The sequence below is a fragment of the Pelophylax lessonae genome (genome assembly GCF_965119305.1).
Source record: "Pelophylax lessonae genome assembly, chromosome: 3".
Taxonomy (NCBI): Eukaryota; Metazoa; Chordata; class Amphibia; order Anura; family Ranidae; genus Pelophylax; species Pelophylax lessonae.
This window is the reverse complement of record NC_138770.1, coordinates 314,260,572-314,278,865: the sequence shown is the minus strand read 5'-3', so window position 1 is coordinate 314,278,865 and position 18,294 is coordinate 314,260,572. Positions and strand designations below refer to the sequence as shown.

Sequence of the window (18,294 nt, the reverse complement as noted above, 5' to 3'; positions counted from 1 at the left end):
ATAGCCTCTGAACTGTCCCAGGTTTCACTTACCTTTTAGAAGAAATACTTACCTTGAAAATTTCTTGTCCAGCTCTGCCATCTCAGGGGTGGGCAGCTGAAGCCAGGGCGTCCTCTTTTGTCCCAGAATGCCCTGCACCGGCCCCGCTCGTCACTTTGGGTGCAGGTGCGTCATCCCTGCACAGCTTCTGGGCATGCCCAGAAGCTGTTTAGCAGGGAATGACACGCCTGCACCCAAAGTGACGAGCGGGGCCGGTGCAGACGTATTGACTCCTGGGAGCGATGACGTTCCACTCCCAGGAGTCAATGCAAGCAGAAAGAAATAGTGCAGGCCACGGCCGCAGAGGGAGGAAGTGGAAGGAAGGCAAGTATATTTTCTTCAAAAACAAGGTAAGTAAATGAAAAAAAAAAAATCGGGATTATCCAATTCTTTTTTAGGTGATTTTCAGCAAGCAGGTGGGCCAAAGTTGTTTTTGAGGCTGGAACTCTGCTTTTAAGGAGACACCCCTGAGTAGTGTGAGGCTGGACTCACTGAGGGATTAGAGATAAAAGATTGTACTGAGGATTAGTGCTACACATGCAGTTTGATGAAGAACATATGCATGTCTGAAACTGTGCAGTCGCTTGTAAATGTATGTTTACTTATTAATGCATGAATATCAGAAGTAAAGGATATTTGGAACAACAATTGGATTGCATCTTCTATTATTTGATGGCTATTTTGTGGTAAGAAGGGAGTGCCATAATAGATGTAATCTTTGCGCAAAGAGCACACAGCAGAGGTGTCCCACCTTGGAATTGTGCGTGTATATAAATATATTTAATATTTTATGTGACCACATTTTGGAAAGAAGGGGGGAGGGTGGATGTATCATCGTTTTGAACTTTATTAGGATATTTCTGTGTGGCTGTTAAAAATAAATATGCACACAGAATTTTTGTGTTTGCACATATTCGAACAGTTGGAATCGTCACAATTCATGATGTTTTTGTATTTTTATGTTCCTGTTTCTACAGCTGTTGATGCTCTTGATTGTGTGAACTTTTTTTCTTATTCTTGCTTTTGTAATGTTTTGTTTTTAGAGTGATGAGCGGTCATCAGTCACTCCTGTATCACCCTCCTCGCAAACAAGTGAGTGAAGTATTTTTTTTTTTCTATTATTATTATTATCTACTTTCACATATTGTTTTTCACATTGTTTTAGCCAGTCAATACATTTCAAATTTTTAGATCTGTGTGTATGTAAACCTATGTTATTTTGGTCACTTTTTGAAGTAAGGACTACAAAAATATATAGCCAACAAGCTGGCACATTGTTTATAGTGGCTTTAAATATTACTGAACTGATCAGTCATGATATATTCAATTTTTTGTTTAATAAATCTATATTCGGCTCTGCAGTACATTTGTCCTCACCAGCAACTGTCTTGCCATGCCGAAACTCACCTCAGAGACCTGAAATCTTCTTATTCAGAGCTGCAGTTCGAGAGGATGTTAAAAGAAGTGAGTGGCAAATTCTGTTCCTACTTGCCCAGTTTGGACTGTTTTTGTGTGTAACAGTCTGATGCTTAATTAGTTTATTTCTAACAGGTAATACACCACCTCTAGCTGCTCCTACAAGTGACAGCCAAAACTCTGGATCCAGTCAGTGCTCTACAATTCAACAAGAGGAGCAGGAAATAACAGATCAGCTCAGGAAGGTTTGTACCCAGCCCCGCATATTTTCAATTTCACCTGGATTTTTTATTTTTTTTATAAATCAAGAAGGGAGTGTTACTTCTTGAGTAACCCTGGTTGAGAAGGACTTCTGTAGTTGGTACTGGTAATTGTGCGACACAACTTAGCTTTTCTTATTGAACTTTTTTTTTATTTTTCTCATTTTTCCTCTTAGAATATAGAGTCACGGTTAAAGTTGTCACTTCCTAGTGACCTGGGAGCAGCTCTGACAGATGGGGTGGTTTTGTGTCATCTGGCCAATCATGTTCGGCCAAGATCTGTGCCTAGCATCCACGTTCCCTCACCGGCTGTTGTAAGTACTTTATCTGTTTTATGTCAATAATAATTATTTAAGAACCAGCTGTGACACCACTGATTGTCTCCAACAGCCCAAGCTTACGATGGCAAAATGCAGGAGAAATGTGGAAAACTTCCTAGAAGCCTGCAGGAAAATTGGTGTCCCCCAGGTAAGATGCACTGCTTCAAGGAACTTTACATACTACTGGATACTATTCCCTTTTATATTGTCTTGTGTGTGTAAGTCTTCTACACAGCATTTCTTTCTGTTCTTGCATAAAATAACTGTTTCATGTCTGTGAAAAGCTTGCGTGCAGTTGGTTTACAAAGGTGGTCATAAAGCTGTTGTAAAGTCCGCTTTGTGATTTTTACATACAGGTAAAGCTTTAATAAAGCTTACTTGTAGGTGCTTTAATAAAGCTTACTTGTAGGTAAAATGAATATCTCCTAAATGTGCACTATTTAGGAGATATTCACTCTTTTGGCATGTGTGATGTCACCGGCATATGCGCTCTAAAGGAACAACATACTTGTGCCATTTCTTCAAAATGCAGCGACTTCCACGCGCAAACACAGGAATGACCTCATCCCAGCTTGCCCAACCAAGCTGCAGGAGCCCGTGAACCTGGAAGGAAGGCAGGTTGAAGATGGAAGTCCTGTCAGTGGTGACAGCGCACTGCTGGAGGGCTTCGCTCGAAGGTAAGTATATCATAATGTTGCTAGTATGCCATGCATACTAGCTCATTATGCAATTGCCTTGCAGGGTTGTTTGGTCATGGCTGCAGTTTACTACCGCTTGAAAGATTTTATGGTAGGTATCCTCCTTGCTGCTATGCTTATGACTTATATTTTTAGTAATCTATTTACTTTGATACATATCCCTTTTGAACTTTCATGATACTTGTCTGTTTTCTGTCATAGATTTTATTGCTCAGTAGACTCTTTTGACCTAGCCTGCTGTCTCAAACAGCTCCTTTGTCACACTGTGTACTGCAGATCTTCTTAGCCATATTGTAATTGCCTAATGATTTGCATTGAAGATTCCCCAGTATATAATGATGTCACTGTACTGTACATAGTTGGGCCAGACAAGAGCAATCTTTGTGTATCGTATAGCAAAAAAAATCACTAAATACTAGGATATGGTTATCTAGGATAATCATAGAAAGGAAGTCTCATTGTAGCATTATTTTTTCCTCACGGACTAATGAAACTTACATTATGTAAACAGAATTTTGTTTGGGGACTATATAATAGTAGAATACATTGTGCAGCATGGAATCAATTGGTAGTACAATATTGCTGGAGATCATCAGATACTAGTAAGGGATATGTATACTATTTATTTAATTATACAGTGTTATTTTTGTATTCATTAACCTCTTACTTTGTTGTTTTCTAATAAAACAAAAAGATAATTTGACAAACCAAGAACATTACTGCTTTTTTACCACCTTTTCTGTCTTCTCTTTCTTGTCAGGGTTCTAGTATCTTCAGTGATGTGACTCTAACTGCATGGTTGTGTTTGCATGACTGACACTCTGCATTTCTGTTTTTCCCCTCCTGCTTGCCCCCTGGACAGGACAAAGTTTGTCTCCCTTCAGACATTCTTCAGCTAAACCTCTGCAACGTTAAGGGGACTCTGGAAAGTCTCCTCTCCTTTGGAGAAGGCACACAAGCACCTGCTCTTTCCTTCCACCTCCTGGGCTTTGGGGTTTTTTATTGCACCCTTATGCTTCTCCTCTACCTGCTCTATCGCTGGCTTCTTACCTTCTGGACACAGGCATGAAGAGACAGGGGAACCAGCTTACTAACCTTTGTTAGGGTGGGTGTGATCTTGATACTCCCATTGAATTCTTCCACAATTCGCAATTTTTTTAAAGCACAATTCAGTGTTAAACTTCGGCTATCTGATAATCCTCCTGCCACCCAAGCCAACAGTGCAAAACAGTATGACCTCTTCAACTGTGATTTACTGGTAAATGTTCAGGCTAGAAATAACTGTTTTAGTTCTATCCATTTTTCTTAAGGTCCATTTTGTAGTAAGCTGCATTTTTCAGCAATGGAATACTGAATGTGGCAAAAAGCCCACTAATCCATGGATAAACAAGTTGACTACTGTGGGCTTGCTGCAACTCTTGTGCCTCTGCCAAAAGCTGGGCTTGATTTTTTTTTTTCTTCCAGCTTTAAAGAGCAACAAATATATTCTGTTCAAGCAAATGAAAACTTTTTACGTCCGGTCATTAGTTTACAGTCACATTGGTTGTCTGATACCAGTCCAGTGTATTTGACTAAAAACAAGATGTGGGTGCTTTTTAAAATTGGATCAAGTATTTGCAACGCTTAGACCTGCTAGGAAAATATAATATTTTCATATTTTCCTTGAATATCTATTGGTTATCTGTTACTTTAACCAACTTCAGCTGCTCAGCACATGGTACACACCAGTCAGGCTGTAAAACAAGACCGAATATTTGTACCTTCCTTGCAGCCTATGTGCAGAAAAGCCATTGCACCTCTGCTCCACAGCCACTGCAGGTTTTCCACATTACCTTTTTCTCCAACATGTTCTTTGGTTTCTTGTGCCAGCTACTATATCACTACGGAACTTAGTAGTAGGTATTCATGTGTACAGGCATTGGCTGGGGAGCGGTGAATTTGTTGTTTCTTAACATGCACGCAGCCAAAAGGGTACTTTTTTTTCAGTCTTTTACAGCCAACCTTGTGTAAGGATGTATGTTGTTTTAATACACACATAGGACCCCATTTTTTAAAGCAGTGTTATGGTTTTACTGTGGCCATGCAGCTTTGTAGTTGTTTTGATAAAGAAGAAAATTGCACCACAGCCCTTATGGATTCCTAACTATGGCTCCATGCACTCTAAATCATCCAAAGGTGTAGGAATGTGTATAAATGGGCTGCTCTGAAAACTAAATATCTAGACAAATGTCATATAAAACATTGCAATAAAAATCTCTCTCAGAAATGTGCAATGTGTATAAAAAAATTAACAATACCTTAACCAAAACAGCTCATATGCTGCACACATATAAATTAAAAAATATTCAAATTAAGTCCAAAAGTATAAATATTCCTAAGTGAAGAAACAAATCCCCAGTAGTGCAAAATCTTGCTTCTTCAAAGAAAGTGTGCTCCAAGTGAAAAGACACATTTCTCCACCTTCCCCTAGAGGTTAAACATTCACCTCGAGAAATTGGACCTCACCAATTCTCATACTCCCCCTGGACAGCATTGAATCTCATAATGGCTGAGGCCATTCAGAAGTGCCTTTATGGTTTTATCTTGTGTGTGATTTTTTTTTTTTTTTATAGTTTTAAGAAAATGTATTTTGGTAGTGAGCACTATGATTTGCTTCTGTTCCTTTTGAGCTTGAGAGTTGAATATCCTTTGTGGTCAATTTCATAAAGTAATGTGCTTATGAAGCTGCTTCTTGTGGTTCCTCTGTTTGCATATACAAACTGGAGCAAATTAAATGTGTTCTCTAGGTCCTGGTGCCTGCCAGCATGCTAAATTGACCTTGTGGTGAGAGTTAAAGGATATGTTCAACTTTGGAACATGTTACATGTTCAAACTATATTTAGGGTGGAACATGTAACATGTTCCAGCACCTGCACCTTGTCATTTCCCACCCCCCTTCCCTGTGATCTTCGCCCTACACCCACTGTCACAATTTGAAATAAGCGTAGATGTACAGGGCTCCGCCCACATGTTTGCATCATTCATTTACAGTGTCCTTTAATTTAAGACTAAGTACTGTGAGTCATTGCAGCTGACTGCTTGCAGTTCTCCGTGAGCTACGAGGGCATTGGTGAGCATCCTTGTAGCTCATTGATCTTCCTGCTCCCCAGTAACTGCCTGTCCATATCAGAGGTACAGGAAGACAGCTTTTCTGAGGGTCTGCAGGAGCTGGACATTGTAACTGCGATCTGCTGATCGGGGGTGCAGTACTCTGCAGGCTCCTTAGAATAAAAATAATGCACTTTGTTTTTTTTTTTTTACAACTTTTTTTACACCTGCAATAAAATGTGCATTTCTTTCTTTTTTCTTTTTTTTTCAAACGGTAAACTTAGCCTTTAATTTCTGCAGTTGAGTGTTTATCCGCTAGGGTAAGGTGGAGGGTTGTGTCTTTTCACTTGGAGGATACTTTTATTGAAGCATGATTTTGCACTAATATGTTACCATACTGTACTATACTACACTGTTTCTATACTGGATGTTTTGCCTCACTTGGGACTATTTATACTTTTGGTCTTAATGTGAAAATTTTTTCAATATTTTTGTGTGCAACATTTGAGCTGTTTTGGGTAACCTAAGGGTTGATTTTGTATAGGTTAGTGTCCCTTTTATATATTTTTTGGACATTTTTACAGCTGCTGTTTTTGATTTCAGCCATTTTTTTTCTGCAGCTAGTAAATTCCCCAGCATGGTATTATATGTGTCCATGCACAGGGTCGTTCTCTGGATGAAAAAGAAAACAGAACTAGTGGGTTTAAGAGAAACTGTAAAAACGCTCTATCTCTGATAAAAGCTGAAAAACGCAGCTTTTCTGCGTTTATCAGCGTTTTTGAACCATAAGCTTTTGTGAGAGTACAGTTTTGCTAAAAAAAAAAAAAAAAAAAATGCTGAAAAACGCTACTCCAAAAATGCTGCAAAACTCATTCTACAGCTACAGCTTCCTACAGGTAATGCTACTGGCCTTTTTATAATGTCCAGTGTGCATGAGGCCTTACACAGCAGCCTGCATTTTATGAATGGCAAAGAGCAAGCGTGGTTTTGGGTAGTAAAGACCAGTTTCCTTAAGCAGAGCTATACTCTCCAGTGATGCGCCATTCCGGGACTCCCTGCCAGTCGCTGGCGTCTCAAGCGGCCTGCTTCCAGGTCTCGATCGCCAGCTGCGGTTGTTATTAGCCATCATTGGCATTGCTGAATTTGTACATTGAGCTGCACATGCACAGCTTACTGTACAGGAGCGGACAGGCAGGTAGATGGCTTTAATGCAAAAGAGACTAAGCATGTCTCTTCTGCATTAAAAATCTTGCCTGTCCACCCACTTTAATTTTCTAGCATAAAATTCCACTTTAAGCAACTAGTGTGTGAAATGGATACCCTTTCACATCATACATATTCAGTTCTCTGTTTAAAAAAAAAAAACTGTCATGAGTGATGCTTAAAGTAATGCCTGTAATCTTTTTAGAAATACTTGTAGCCTGGCTATCATGCTGATCCACTTTCTCAAATACTTTTGGTCACTGACTCAAAAACGAATATTCAAATCAGAACTTTAAACATTGTTCTAACTTTATGATCTGCATATTACCAAAATTATTTTAATTAACGGCAACATGACAACCAGGAAACTAGAATTTTTAGTGGCATTCCTGTATTTCTGTTATGACAGATTTATTTTAACTCTGGACAGTTATGTAAGCAGTTGGCATATTTAGTTCTCATGGTGGGTAAAAGATGTAAGAAGATAAATGGTGGGCGCTAGCAAACCAGGAAATGAATCTGGTTACTGAGAGCAAGACCTCTTATAAATGACTTTTCAATATTACAAAAAAAAATCAGTATGATGTTTTTTTTCATTCTCGTCAGATTTAAGATCTTAGCAAGGGGAATAATTTATCATGAGCTGAATTTAACTGGCCTAAATTTAAGTATTTTGCAAAAATGCTTTGGTCGAGGGCAAGAATATTGTCATACAGTATAAGTATTCTCATAATACATGGCAAACTGATTGTATATCCTGGTGCTCTACATCATAGCAATATGTCTAGGGGCTGTATACAAGGAACTGTGAGCAAATGGTATAAAAGCTTAGAAATAAGATGAATCGGATCTTATGTATGCTGCAATTTGGACCTCAAGTTTTGTGTACTATACTTGCATAGAAACAAAGCTGATAAAAAACCATTTAAAAAGCTTACAGTATGTTCAATATAGATGAGCACAGACTATATCCGCCTTTTTCCCTACGTAATGCCAAACTCCAGGTTTAGTTTATGGCAAGCTTGACCAAAGTAAACCTGAAGTTTGGTTTTAATGCTGCGTTAGTTTAGAGCTCACTTCATGTATAAAAGCAACAATATGGCTGCCTTCTACAGTGCCATGGCAGATATCCTAAAGCACAACCATTTAATAAAGCAGTATAGCAGCACCAACCATAAACTGAGTGCATTTTACCCCTGCAGTGGTATTTCATTAATTCTGCAAATGTTCTGTGTAGGATAAAATAGATTTTACAAGTTACTTGAATATGGAAGTCATAGGCGTGCATACATATAATTTAACAAGACTTCAACACAAAAACGGTCAGTACCATGGGGATGACCTTACAGTATTGTGTGCCTTACTTATGCTTCACCTAGTTATATATATACACTGTCAGATTTTGTTCATCTGTCGGCCAAAAAAAAAAGGGGGGCATGAGGTTCGTTGTGGATGGGCCTAGCTAAATGCCAATTTTCAGCTGTTTTTATAGCTTGTAGCTGCTGGTACAGTTTGATGTAACAAATAAACTTGAAAATTGATATCTGACCGTATGTGGCCAGCATTAATACTACTGCAGTGTACTGAGCTATAACTAGGTTCACTGTCCAGTCTTGGCAGAGAGACCTAGAGCATAGTCTGTTGGTAGACAGCAAGGAGCATATAATATGGAGAATTCAGAGCACTGGTAAATTGTGTCATGCTTCTGTTTTGCCAATTGCACTTTGTTTTTCAGTTTAACTTTTCTAAATAAATTTTCCAATAGACTTCACATGAGTCGCTTCTATCTTTTCTTGCAGCTCTTTGTGGTCTCTGGGAGGGGGAATAAGACTCTGTTCTAGAACTCCTTAACATAGTTCCTGGCCTATGGAAAAAATCTTCCTCTGCAATCCTCTACAACTGCCTCCAACTGTACACTAATTTGAACAGAATAGTAGTGTTTTGTTCATATTTTTTCCAACTACATTCCCAATGCATGGTGTGTGATTTTTCATCTGGTTTTCTTGGCATCACATTTCTTTCCCCTCCTTTGTTTATACATTTTATTTTATTAATTTATGGTTTAATTTAACATCTCCATGCGTCTGAGTGTATTTTTATGTTTTGTTTTTGTTTTTTTTTTTCTATTTTTCTTTTCTTTTCTCACTACTTCAACCCAGGACCGCCTATGTTTGCCTCTCCACATCCTTGAAGAAACCGGATTTGTAGAAGTGGCAGGAACCGTCCAGGCATTGTTGGACCTTGCCCCCCCTAAACAGCTGTCCCCAACCAGTGTTTGAACTTCTTGGTAGCCACTGGTTTCTCATTTTGTGCACTTCTGCTTCCCACTACTCATTCGTAAGGGAACCTCTGTCCCAACACACAAGGGGAACAGTTCATGTAAAGCTTCATTATGGCTGCAACAGGTTTTAACTGAATTTTAATTTACTTCAAGGTTACACACACACACACACACACACACACTCTTTTCTATTTATCACAGTTCTGAGCACTTTTCTGATGTAGGTTGCATTTGGTTTTCCATCTTACAGCTGTCCCCAAAATACAGTAATTACAGTGCAATATACTATGTGCATCATAGACCACCATGTTATGAGGATTTATAGACTAAACCTTACAAGGAACAATTACTTCTTCCTCCTCATTATTGGTGAGGTCGTTCATATTCTGCAACCAGGTATTAAGAAAGCAGCAGTGTGCCTACAGTACCATCTTCAAAATCGTATGTCCACACTTACAGAGAATATCTGAATTATGCAAAGCTCTTCATCTTTCTTCACTTCAAGATGATCAAGATGGACAACACCATCAGTTGATTTAAGGGAACAGGACTTCTGCTCCAGAGGAAACTTTTAATATTCATAAGGTATTTTTACCTATTCCAGTTGTAGATAATGGCACAGACATGACATGTTACTGACACACAAAGATATTGTTTATAGTCTATGAACCTTTTCCTTTTTAAAGACTTATTTTCCTTAAAATGTTTAAACATTTTTTTTTTTTAATGGGATTCAGTGAGCTAGCGGCTGGTTTGTGGGTTGTTTTTATTTATAATTTTATTTATTTTTTTGTTATTTTTCACTCTTGGATTTCTCATCTGGTCATGATAGCTACAGCAAAGAGATAAATTACTTAGCAGCATTTAGTGTTAATAGAGATTTTAGTTTTGGAAAAGCCAGTTGCCTGTGAACATAAAAAATACTAGGAGACCTCTACTGCATCTTCATGTCCAGTAAACAAGCCCAATAGTAAATAGTGGGTTCCAACCAAGATTAGAATCGCAGAGTGTGAACAAACGGTTAAACTTCTAAGATTACTGTTACAGCATAATGTGTGCATCCGCTTTTTACAGCTGATTATAAGCTGTCCTCTAGACACTTACTAAAGCATTGTGATGCATTTGAAAGCTAATGGGAACCACATTTCCCTAAAGCGCATTCAAACTTCGAGTGCAGAACGAATATAAAAGTGCAAATTGTACCCAATTTAAATTAATAAATGTTCATGTCCAAGACAAATAATAAGATAAGTTGCTGAATCCACAACTATCTACATAAAGCAAAATGTAAAAAAACTAAATTGGCTGCTGAATCAGCAATATAATGATAAATCCACATTATCCACAAACTGTACTACTTGGTGTTACTAAACCCGGGACCATGCATTCACTATATCTGATCTCCCACAATACACAGACCATGGAATTGCAATTATTTTAATAAATATAAACCACTAAATACCTTTTCTCATCAGCAGTGAATATCAGTACTATGACTTGTATCAGTGTCCGGCTGAGCACTGGTTAAAGCTTGTAGGAGAAGTTTTCATTCTCCTCTGACTGTCCTATGAGGGTGCATGACCCCTGACCCTCTGTCTGGACAGTGCTTGATTGGTCCTGTGCTGATCATATGCACCCTCCCCCAAAAAAAAAAAAAACTCTTTAGCAATACACACCAAACTGTGCTTGTGCAGAGTTCCTCCAAGGCTCTGTACTATAAGCAGATGAATTGGGGCAGTGGAAAAAGAGGAGGATCAGAGGAGACAGACTCAAACAGCCTTTTTACACAATATGGAGGCATAACCCCTTGGGTTCCACAGGGAGTATAACGAGCGTTCTTTACTGCATATACAGACTGATTTTACTGTTTTGGGTTTAGTAACACTTTAACTGGTTTGCCGTTATAGGCACTGGACACACTCTCTAGTACAGAACTTTTTGGTTGGTAAGGTAAATGTGTATTTTGACCATCAATTTAGCGGTGTACCTGCAGTGTGAGTTTTAAACATAACTTCATTTTCAGCAATTGTCTCTTCGGTTGAACTATATTGTAAAATTGCATTTTCTAAACCAAACTAGTGATGTGTTAAACAATTTTACAGACAGTAATGTGCTAGATAAAAGACAAATTTTGTTAGACATTTTCTTTATCAAGGCCTCCAAGGGTTTCTCATGATAACATAAATATTTCTGTATTTTCCAAGCATATTTTTGTTTTGCTTTTGAATTGGGTTTTATAGTCCCTTTGTACAAACTTTCCACTTATCTTTAGTATTTGGATTCTTTGTGAACTAATACGAGAACTACAACTGGGGTACAATGTGCACTGCTTTTTTGAACACTACATAACTTTTGTAATAACATTGAGCCCAACAAGCCTTTGAAATAATTTGGCAAGTTATAATGTAGCTATAACAAAAGAAATGTACGTACACTGCTCAACAAAAATTAAAGGAACATTTTTTAATCCGAGTATAGCATTAAGTCAATTAAACTCCTTGGGATATTGATCTGGTCAGTTAAGTAGCAGAGATGTTGGAGGGCCAGGCATTTTTCTCCCCTACTCCTCTCTTCTGACTGTTTTTCACTAGTTTTACATTTGGCTAGGGTCGGTGTCACTACTGGTAGCATGAGGTGATACCTGGACCCTATAGAGGGTACAAAGACAGTCCAACTCCTCCAGGATGGCACATGAATACATGCCATTGTCAGAAGGTTTGCTGTGTCTCCCAGCACAGTCTCAAGAGCATGGAGGAGATTCCAGGAGACAGGCATTTACTCTAGGAGAGCTGGACAGGGCTGTATAAGGTCCTTAACCCATCAGCAGGACTGGTATCTGCTCCTTTGTGCAAGGAGGAACCGGATGAGCACTGCCAGAGCCCTACAAAATGTCCTCTAGGAGGCCATTGGTGTGAATGTCTCTGACCAAACAATCAGAAACAGACTTCAAAAGGGTGGCCTGAATGCCCAACATCCGTCCTCTAGTGGGCCCTGTGCTCACTACACAGCACAGTGGAGCTCTATTGGCATTTGGCATTGAACACCAGAATTAACAAGTCCGCCACTGGTACCCTGTGCTTTTCACAGATGAGAGCAGGTTCACTCTGAGCACATGTAATAGACATGAAAGGATCTGGAGAAGCCATGGTGAACATTATGCTGCCTGTAACATCGTTCAGCATGACCAGTTTGGTGATGGGTCAGTGATGTCTGGGGGGCATATCCATGGAGCTATGGAGGGATGCACAGACCTCTACAGGCTAGACAGTGGCACCTTGACTGCCATTAGGTATCAGGATAAAATCCTTGGACCCATTGTCAGACCCTACACTGGTGCAGTGGGTCCTGGGTTCCTCCTGGTGCACAGCAATGCCCCACCTCATGTGGCGAGAGAATGCAGCCAGTTCCTGGAGGATGAAAGAATTGATACCATTGAAAGGTCCCCAAGCTCGCCTGACTTAAATCCAATAGAACACCTCTGGGATCCATCCAACGTCGCCAGGTTGCACCTCAGTCTGTTTAGGTGCTCAGTGATGCCCTGGTGCAGATCTGGAAGGAAATACCCCAGGACGTCATCCATCGTCTCATTAGGAGCATGCCCCGATGTTGTCAGGCATGCATACAAGCATGTGGGGGCCATACAAACTACTGAGTACCATTTTGAGTTGCTGCAATGAAATTTCAGCAAAATGGACTAGCCTGCTGCATCATTTTTTTTCATTTTGATTTTCTGGGCGTCTTTGAATTCAGCTCTCTGTAGGTTAATTTTCATTTCCATCAAACAATGTGGCATCCTTTCGTTCCTAACACATTACCCAGTCCATATCAGTATAGATGTCCAGCATGATATTTTTCCCCATTGAGATCTGATGTGTTTTCAGAGTGTTCCTTTAATTTTTTTTGAGCAGTGTATTTAATGCACATTATTTTTTGAAGTAATCGAGAAATCGCACACATTTTAGCAGAATGTAGAGTTCGGTTTTAGGCTGTACATTTGTAAGCTTCCTAAATTAGTGATTATTTCGGCCTTTTTTTTTTTCTTTTGGTTTTGAGTAGAATATCGACATTATGCTAATTCCCAGGAATTACTGACCTGTACTGGTTTCAAAACAGTCAAATGTTTTAACAACCTTTCTCCTGTGTTTGCAGTGGTTAAGCCAGAAGAGGTACACAGTGTAAAATCCCTTTTTAACGCCAATGGTCTTGCTGCCCCCTCAGGGCAATGGGTATCCCCAGACTGAAAAATAATAATAAAAAATGCGCCGACCTATCACATTACCTCAATAAAATTAATTTCAGGAGCAAAACGGCAATAAATATACTCACAAAATGTATTATGTGAAATTGCAAATCATCCCAAGTGAAATCAGCTGCCTGGAGGTGTAAATAGGGCCATTGGTACTGCAGGAAGACCAGGAGGCGTTCAAAAGGGTTGACTCATTTCAAGGGTGAACCCTCTTCGTCAGAGCAAGGGTAAGTGACACTGATGAAGAGGGTTTCCCCTTAAAACGTGTCCGCCATTTTGAACACCACCTTATCTTCCAGAGGTACTGATGGACTTGATTCAGGCATCACTGGATATGATATGCATTTACACAATATATGTTTGTGAGTATATTTATTGCTGTTTGTATCTTGAATCAAATTTATTAAGGTAATGCGCTAGGTCGGTGCACCCTTCTACTATTTTTATTTTTATTATTTTCCAAAACAGTGAGGTTCTACCTATTCAGTGTTTACCTTGGAGGTCGTTACTGCCTTTAGACGCTAGAAAAGGCAGCTTTCCAGCTGAGAAATCTGACAGTTATTTTACTTTGTGACCGAATATTTTAAATTGAATACATGCCCTAACACGATGCCACTGTTACCCCAAGCTATGATCTCTTTAAGATGTGTTGACTATAATTTATCAATATATTAAAAGTAAAGGAGTACTTAAAGTAATTGTAAATGATCACCTTGTAAAACAACCCATACCATTTAAAATGGAAATGAAAGGCAACACATTTGTGTATAGATCCTAAAAAAAAATGTAAATACCTTTTTTCTCTATAAATAATAACATTCCCTCTGTTCCCTCTGTTTTCAGCTGCATAGGAGCTAGGGGAGGAAAAGCAGGAAAAACAGTACACTAAGCTTCCCAGTGAAAGGCTGGGGGGGGGGGGGGGTCAGGACAAGTCTGGTTATTGGGGGAGAGCACACAGAGTTCCATAGCTAGAGAACTGACCATGCTGTGTTCTGCCTAGTGTGGTAAGTCTTTAATAGGAACACCAGGGATTTCACACAAAGGAAGCAATACAAAGAGAACAGGAGAATTTTTCATACAAGTACATGGTACAGCAGGCACATATCAGGAATATGAAATGCTGGGTTTACATACTTAAAGTCCTCCCTTGTAGTGGGGCTGTCCCTGTGCTGCATGGGTTAATTGCTTGTTTATGTCTAGGGGAACGGTAAAGCAGTTTTGCTTACCCATTTCTCCACTCCAGTAGAGACAATTGAGTACTGTCCGTGATACTTTTTTTATTTGCACTAACATACAATTTTTCAGGACAAGCGTTTGGGGTATGTCCCCTTCTTCAAGATCCAAGCAGTACTCCTTACAGTACTGCTTGGATCTTGATGAAGGGGACATACCCCGAAAGCTTGTCCTGAAAAATTGTATGTTAGTACAAATAAAAAAAGTATCACGGACAGTACTCAATTGTCTCTGTCGCAAGTGCACTAAGACGGCTACAATCACCTCACTCCACTCCAGTAGGCACATCTGAGTCAGGTAAACAAAACTGCTTTTATGATCCCCAGACTAAACAGGCATTTAATCCTTGTAGCCACACTAAAAGGGATGACTATTCCTTTTCCCAAAGTTGGGCTTTAGTCGAAGTCCAAACCATGACAAAAACAGTTCTATTTGGTTTTGTGTTATTAAAAAATATACATTTACATATTATACTGTTAAGCTGGCCATTTACTAGTGGAATTTCATTTAAAATGAGAACATTCATTTGATTTTCTAATCATTAGTTAGCTCAAATTGATGTTTGTTTTCGACCGCAGTAATGCAAAAATTTGAAGGCGCAGGATGGAAAATATTTCTCGAACAAATTTCTAACTGTTCATGTGTTTTTTGTTCATGAAAGTCCATTCGCTCCAAAATAAAATGTTAAAAGCATACAACATTTTATTGTACTGTTCAACAACATTCATCAAGTCATCGAATGTACTGAGAGTTTTTATTCACCTTTCTCGAATAGACTGCATACCAGAATCACACTGGGAAATATAGGGTTGTCGTCCTCCGCCAGTAGGAACTGCATTGGTTTGCGCAGTGTGATATTCAAGCACTGGTGAACCTAGTTACAAAGGAGTACAGCAGAGGGATTATTACCTTAGCAATGTGGTAGAGTTCAGTCAGCAGGATGGGGGCCAGGTCCTTGACCAAGCTTTATTGCTTATCTGCAGTATAGAAAAGGTCTTTCGTTTAGGTATGCTTTCTGCAAGGGATGCCTCGATTAAGAGACTGGTTTTATAGAATTGCAAAACGTTTAATTTAATAGATCCATTCAATACGGATACTTCTTACTAAATGCCAACTTAAAGGATGTGTTTTTACACATTCCCATCTTTCAAGATCACTTGGGGTTTTACCACTTGGTCATGGGCAACAGCCACTATCAATTTGTGGCTTTTCCTTCTGGTCCACAAAGGTCCTCATTCCATTTATGGATCTTAATTTCAGAGATATTCCAGTCATCCCATTCCTGGAAAATCTGCTACTACAAGAACCGACCTCTCATCTTGAACTCCATTGTATCACTCATGATACAGACCTTGGAAGACTTAGGATGGATTCCTGAACATCGAGAAGTTCTTTCTGATTACATCACATTGCTTGGAGTATTTTGGGCCTTATTGTGGGTACCTTTAAGGCCATAGATAGAAGCTGACAAAACTACATAATAAGCTACAACAACTTCAGTCCTAACTTCTGTTTTTCCTAAGGAGCTGCATGTGCTCACTGTGATTGATAGTATCCACCATTGAAGCAGTCCTGTTTTCTCAACTCCACTACAGACCTTTGTAACAGAACTATTCTCATGGTGTGGAACACATCCAGTCTTTATCCTGACTTGATGTTGGCATCCAATCAAGATGCTTCTGTCCCTGCCGTTATACGGCTTTTTTTTTTTTTTTTTCTTCTTACATTAGAATATTGTCGCTACAGATGCCAGACTTCTGGTTTGGGATTAGAGTTCTGCACTTTTTGTCTCTATAGTGTGGTTGATCGCCGAGAAATTGGTCTGCAGTTACTTCACTGGGGCCCACTTCTGACCTGTCGCCTAGTCTGGATTTATTTGGACAGTTATTGCTCAGGCTTGCATCAAATATTGTGGGGCACTAGGAGTGTTGCAGTGTTGACAGTAGAGTCTGTTCTGTCTAGGGCAGATTTTTCTTGTTCACCTAGGATTGTTCCTGCCCCTCAGTTTAGACTGCTTTTGGACATCTTAAGGCTGCTTATAAAGCTCTGTCCCTCAATGGATGATAGAGACAATAGAATTTTTGTAGTCTCAGTAATATTTTCTTGTAGTCTGTTGAGGAACACCGCTTTCTCCCCTTATAGGCTATCTTTTCCTACTTGGACTGCTTTTACAACTAAGCAGATATGAGGTGGGTATGGGTTATAGCTTCATGTGGCCTGGCCTATAGATTTTTAGGGCTTTACCAAACAAAAACTACATTTACTGTTAGAAATATCAAGCTGGATTCAGAGAAAAGGATTTTATGGCAAATAAAAAAATATACATTTTTAGATAGGATTGGCGAAATCACTGGAATCTGGTCTTGATGCCAGTCTCCTGTTATCACCTGCACAGCAGCAATCAGAATAAGCAATCAGAGCTGCAATGCTTTTCCCTGACCCAGCCAGAGCTCTGTTGCTTTTCACAGTGTCAGCCAGATGTTTGGACCTGTTTTATGGAAGAAGAGGGCAGAATTATGTAATATGTGTGCTGCTGCTCCGTTCTCCAATCAGATGCTTGTTGATGGCCAAACTAGTAACCCAGTGCATGTGTACTTTTTGTCTTTTGAAACTAGTCTATTTTCCTGGAGTTTTGCTTTTAAGGCATTGTACACTTTTAGATGTTTTCCTTGTTTTAACTAGGTATTGGCATGGATATAGTTACTATGTTGTTTGCCTTACCTTGTAATGATGGGATCACATGTTGTGGCTGTAGTGTCGTGTCTGATCGGTTCCCATATATACATGTATTGCTGCAGCTAGCCTGACCCTATTCCCCAGAGAGAGACAGTAAACTTCTTTCTCCAGGTCCAGCACCATCCAGTGCATGCCTAGTATTTTCCTCTGTTACATCAGAAATGTGGGAGTGCTAATGTGATAAAAACACCTCTCTTCTAGCATGGTGAGTTCTCTGTTAATCCCTCTGCCTGTGTGTCGGTGTCAGATCTCATTTCTGTTTAACCCTTACCTGCACCAGTGCTAGACTGAAAGACCCAGGGGTTGTGGGATATGTAGTTTCTTCACAGGACGTGTCGGTGCTCACACTACAGACAGAGGTCAGACAACCTGTGCAGAGCCATGCCGCGTGCCTCATGTTTGAGAACAAACTGAAATTTCTGGCAAAAACAATTTACTATTTATCTACTATAGGCAGTGTGTACAGAGCAATAAATGAGACCATGAAACTACATGATCAATGCACATCATGGGAAAAACGTAAGGTACAGGTAGGAAGGTTTATAAAATCTTTAAATATGTCACACTTCACTGCTATAAACATTTTAATGTGCCCTCAAACACTTAAATGGTAATAGTGTTTTCTTTACACTTCCCTAATAATCTATACCTGATAAAATGAGTACTGAGCAGGAATGCTTTATCTTAGACAAAATGTCAAAGCAATTTTGTTAGCTAGTATTTCTTGAGTGACAGTGGTACAATTCACATAAACAATTAGAGTAATTGGCATTTG

At 39.3% G+C, this 18,294-nt stretch overlaps 1 protein-coding gene across 6 annotated transcripts in view; it reads left to right on the top strand.

The window, feature by feature from the left end:
- The window catches only part of LRCH3 (leucine rich repeats and calponin homology domain containing 3), a 122,921-nt gene extending 112,510 nt beyond the window's left edge, over positions 1-10,411 (top strand). For 3 of the 6 annotated variants that reach the window (XM_082251322.1, XM_082251320.1, XM_082251319.1), the window contains 6 exons: positions 1,083-1,131; positions 1,402-1,503; positions 1,591-1,700; positions 1,892-2,029; positions 2,106-2,183; positions 3,596-4,296. In XM_082251322.1, coding sequence (XP_082107448.1) covers positions 1,083-1,131; positions 1,402-1,503; positions 1,591-1,700; positions 1,892-2,029; positions 2,106-2,183; positions 3,596-3,802 — 684 coding nt within the window. In that variant the 3' untranslated portion in view covers positions 3,803-4,296. Of the gene's footprint in view, positions 1-1,082; positions 1,132-1,401; positions 1,504-1,590; positions 1,701-1,891; positions 2,030-2,105; positions 2,184-3,595; positions 4,298-9,182 lie in introns of those variants that run through there. The other 3 variants (XM_082251318.1, XM_082251317.1, XM_082251321.1) reach the window with 3 other exon arrangements.
- The last annotated feature ends 7,883 nt before the right edge of the window (positions 10,412-18,294 follow it).